Source organism: Physeter macrocephalus, chromosome 20 (genome assembly GCF_002837175.3).
Source record: "Physeter macrocephalus isolate SW-GA chromosome 20, ASM283717v5, whole genome shotgun sequence".
Classification (NCBI taxonomy): domain Eukaryota; kingdom Metazoa; phylum Chordata; class Mammalia; order Artiodactyla; family Physeteridae; genus Physeter; species Physeter macrocephalus.
The window spans coordinates 33,232,957-33,237,799 of record NC_041233.1 but is presented as its reverse complement, the minus strand read 5'-3'; the positions used below and the strand labels follow the sequence as shown (position 1 = coordinate 33,237,799).

General features: G+C 47.4%; 1 protein-coding gene across 2 annotated transcripts in view; it reads right to left on the bottom strand.

Moving 5' to 3' along the window:
* Nucleotides 1-207: 207 nt before the first annotated feature.
* The window catches only part of GPR15LG (G protein-coupled receptor 15 ligand), a 12,792-nt gene continuing 8,156 nt past the window's right edge, over nt 208-4,843 (bottom strand). Inside the window, exons 2-3 of one of the 2 annotated variants that reach the window (XR_003677748.1) lie at nt 4,288-4,443; nt 1,025-1,091 (exon numbers count right to left, since the gene is read on the bottom strand). Coding sequence is in view for 1 of the 2 variants with exons in the window: in XM_007104035.2 (XP_007104097.1) it covers nt 1,006-1,091 (86 nt within the window). In the remaining variant the exon portion in view is untranslated. Of the gene's footprint in view, nt 1,092-4,287; nt 4,444-4,843 lie in introns of both variants that reach the window. The other variant, XM_007104035.2, reaches the window with a different exon arrangement.

Sequence of the window (4,843 nt, the reverse complement as noted above, 5' to 3'; positions counted from 1 at the left end):
GAGGACTGGGGTTTGAGTCCTGGTGTGTCGGACCAAGACCCTCGCTCTTGTCACTATTCCTCACTCCCTCCTTTTGCTGGTTAGGGCGTGCTGTGAGGAAGGCGTGGCCTGCAGGAGAGACCTCAGGGTGTGAGTTTCCTCTAGTAGAAAGCTGTGGCTCAGGCCCTACCACCAATTTTCTCAGGCAACCATGTGCTATGCATTTTGTTTATTTATTTACAATTTGTTTCTTTGGACGTTCTTTCCAGCAGATTCACATCGGGAAGTCAGGAAGGGGTTCCTTCAGGAGCCATGGGATGTGGGGCTGAGGTGTACTATCTCAGGACAGATGACCCTCTGCATGGCTGGTTGGCTGCTCTTGGGCTCCTGTTACCCTGCACCCTAGCAGGCTCGGAAGTCTCCAGATTTGTAGCTGCCACAGGTCACGGTGGAGTCTTGACTATCAGCGTTCAAGAGGCCAGGTGGAGACTGAAGCCAGGTGGGCTGAACCTGGCACGCAATTACTCTGAAGGTTGGTGGCATGATTGAGACCAGGATCTGGAGTTCTGGAACTTTCCCAGGGCCTTTGCTGCCCGACATGAAGCCCTCCAACATCCCAGCTCGCTGCCATGAAGGTTGAAAGGGGTTAGTGAAGCCCGTTGATGCCTTCCTTGTATGTTTTGTCTCGCTGGAGTTTATATCTCTGAAGCCAGCATGAGCCCAGAGGGGCTAAGTTACTTGTCCAGGGCCACACAACAAGACAGGCATTCCAGGACTCTGACCTTTGAATCCATGTTGTGGTTTTCAGAAGATTCTGGTTCTGGCTTTTCTAAAAGGCAGCATGAGCACAGTCCAACATGGCAGGCAAGAAATGTGTCTTTAAGAGAGGAGGCTCAGGTTCATGGGCAGAGGCTTTGTCATCAGCCCAAACTTTGAGGGGAGCATCCTGGGGGAACCTAAGTCTTCTGGGTGCCTAAGGCACTGAGCATGAGGGTCTCGGCTATATGGAGCCTGTTTTGGGGAGCACTACACCTGTGGGAGTGCCCCAGGCACCACCCAAGAGCGGGGCTTTGGCTTGAACTTGCATGGTCTGCAGCTTCTCACATGGTGTCCTGGGAAGGAACAGTGGGCAGACAAGACCAGACAAGAGGCAGAGAGGCAGACAGAGTCAAGGTGGGGGAGAGGGGAAAATACAGTTAAGATTAATTTTTAGGTACAAAGATTAAAAAAAAAAATTAAAGCAAGAGTCAGATCTTACCCTCCTTCCTGGAGGCCCAGAGGGGGCTTTTCATTGCAAACATGACCAGCCCAGGCTATTTCTATCCCAGCAGGGAGTAATCTGATTTACAGGCAGAAGATGGAGAGAAGGTAGTCTATCTGTTCAACTGTCTCTGTCAAGAGCAGAGTCCACTAAAGTTGAGGGGTCTGGAAGGCCTGTTTCTGATGGCGGTGGTGGGAGGGTTCACCCACACCTACTTGCAGGCCCTTGGACCCTCAGGCTGTCTCCTCCCTGTCTCAGGCAATATGTGTCTCATCTTCTGACAAACCAGTCCCATTTATGGGAGGCATAATCCATAAGAAAAAAAAAAACCTGCCTGCATTAAGCTACTCTTCATAGTTTTTATTTTTTATTTTTTTAAGATTTTTTGATGTGGGCCATTTTTAAAGTCTTTTATTGAATTTGTTACAATATGGCTTCTGTTTTACGTTTTGGTTTTTGGCCACGAAGCATGTGGCTTCTTAGCTCTCCGACCAGGGAGCAAACCGGCACCCCCTGCATTGGAAGGCCAAATCTTAACCACTGGACCGCCAGGGAAGTCCCCATAGTTTTTATTAAAGTAATTTATTTATTTATTTATTTATTTATTTTAGGATGCCTTGAGTCTTGGTTGCTGTGCATGGGCTTTCTTTAGTTGTGGTGAGGGAGGGCTACTCTTTGTTGCGGTGCGTGGGCTTCTCGTTACGGTGGCTGCTCTTGTTGCAGAGCACGGGCTCTAGGCGCACAGGCTTCAGTAACTGTGGCTCGCAGCCTCGGTAGTTGTGGCGCAAGGGCTTAGTTGCTCTGCGGCATGTGGGATCTTCTCGGACCAGGGCTTGAACCCGTGTCCCTTATTTATTTATTTTAGGATGCCTTGAGTCTTGGTTGCTGTGCATGGGCTTTCTTTAGTTGTGGTGAGGGAGGGCTACTCTTTGTTGCGGTGCGTGGGCTTCTCGTTACGGTGGCTGCTCTTGTTGCAGAGCACGGGCTCTAGGCGCACAGGCTTCAGTAACTGTGGCTCGCAGCCTCGGTAGTTGTGGCGCAAGGGCTTAGTTGCTCTGCGGCATGTGGGATCTTCTCGGACCAGGGCTTGAACCCGTGTCCCCTGCACTGGCAGGCGGATTCTTAACCACTGCGCCACCAGGGAAGCTCCGTAGTTTTGTTATTTATTTATTTATTTATTTATTTATTTTGGTTGTGTTGGGTCTTTTCTGTGCGCGGGCTTTCTCTAGTTGCAGTGAGTGGGGGCTACTCTTCTTTGCGGTGTGTGGGCTTCTCATTGCGGTGGCTTCTCTTGTTGCGGAGCACGAGCTCTAGGTGTGCGGGCTTCAGTAGTTGTGGCACGGGCTCAGTAGTTGTGGCTCACGGACTTAGTTGCTCCACAGCATGTGGGATCTTCCCAGACCAGGGCTCGAACCCGTGTACCCTGCATTGGCGGGCGGATTCTTAACCACTGTGCCACCAGGGAAGTCCCCATAGTTTTGTTTTTAATAGCACAAAAAAATTCTGGAAACAATCTGAATATCCTATGGTAGAGAAATGGTTGATTAGTAAATGGTACCTCGTGATGATGGAAATGTTTAACAGTGATAAAACCCTGTGATTATGAAGACTATATAGCATCATGAAGAAAAATGCTTACAATGCAATGTTAATTTTAAAAATTAAAAAATGAGGTACAATGAAAATAAAACTGGGTAAGCATGTTTGTATAAAAAAAGGAAACGAATGAGGAAGGTTATTAAATTATGGTAATGAAATTCTTCTTTTTCCTGTTTTTGTTTCTGTATTATTACTATATGCAAGGTGGTATGATAGTTAAGAATATAGAATCTGGAGCAGATTGTTTGGATTCAAAGCCCGGCTCTGCCACTTACTTACCCACCCTAGCTGGGTGACCTTCAACAAGTTACTAAACCTCTCTGTGCTTTGGCACCTCATCTGTGAAAATGAGGATAGCAAAAGTATCTAACTCTTAAGATTATTGTGAGGGTTAAATGAGTTAGCACATGTAAGTGATACACAGTAATTGCTATATAATCACTAACTATATGAAAAATAAATTTAATTATCATAATTCATCCATAGCTTCATCTCTTAATCATAAATAAGTGCTAATATTGGTGTAATTTTCTCTTTTTCTTCCTATTTGAAAGTGCTTTTGCCTTTCCATAGTGATAACCATAGTAATATACACTGTAAACTACTTCTTTCGGTTAATATCATATTGTGAGAGTTTTCCACCAGCATTTTTGATGGAGAACCATGATTTCCTGATCACTGTTTCCCCTCCACCCCCTGTCCCCACCCTCAGGCCCCAAGATTCTCTTCTGTGGCTCCTACAATAAATACTGCAGTTAACTGATTGCAAATATGGGTGCAATTCTCCACCCTCGCTTTGCAACGTGACTTTGCAGCTTCTCTCATCATGACAAGGGGTCTATTTCCCTGCTCCTTGAATCTGGCCTGGTGACTTGCTTTGACCAAGAGGATGCAGTGGAGATGAAGGTGGACCAATTCTGAGGCCTGAAGAGGCCTTAGGTACTTCCACTCACATAGGTGGAGCCCTGCAGCCCCAGGTAGACAAGTCTGAGTTTGCCTGTTGGAGGATGAGACACCATGTGGAAAAGAGTCCAGTTGCCCAACTGAGATCATCCAGCTTCAGACTACCAACCCCCAAACATGTGAGAGAGCCCAGCCAAGCTCAGCAGAAGTGCCTATCCAACCCTTGGAAGAATGAATGAGCCCAGCCAAGATGAGAAGAACCATTCAGTTGACCTGTAGACACATGGAAAATGATAACTACTTATTGTTTTGGGTCACTGAAGTTGAAGGTGTTTTGCTATGCAGCCATGGCTGACAGGTAATCACAAGGAGCAAGACTGCTGATCTGAGCCCCTCTGATTGGTCCACTGGGCAATATGGGCCGGGCACCCTCTCCACCTCCTCCTTTCCTGCATCCATTGTACTGAGCCCTCGTGTCCACCCTGCTGCCACCCAAAGTTGCGAAAATCCTCAAGTCATCACACTCATGGTACTCAGTGGGTAACCTTTGTCTCTGCAGTCTGGGCTCCTTTCTGAAGACAGTGGCAACCCAACGGTGGGGAAGAAATCTCTCTGTGTCCCTTTCAGCCCCTGTGGGTCAAGTCATTTTGCTGGGCTTCAAAGCAGCGAGGGTAGCACGGAGCTCTCAGGCCTCGGGAAGTCTGTGGGATAGGAAGGCACACTCTCAGACTCGAGGCACCCTCCCACAAGGCCACCCCAGCCTTCCCCAGGAGCTCCCTCTCACTCACAGCCTCAGGACACATGGATGGAGGGCAGCTTGACAGAGTCCCCAGAGTCACAGAACTTCCCAACTGGTGGGGTCTAGACAGCTGTCAGTCTGACCCTAGCCTAAACCTGAGGCTCCTCAAGTGCTAACAGAATCAACAAATTGAACATTCCTTTTAAAAGTGCTGCCATATAGATTGCTACAAACTTTTCAAATGCTTTATAGAAAGCCCTTTTTTAGTAAATTGGTAAATGTGGTAAGTTCAGCAAATTGGCCACTCAACACATTGATTTTTTTTTTTTTTTTTTTTTTTTTTCGGTACGCAGGCCTCTCCC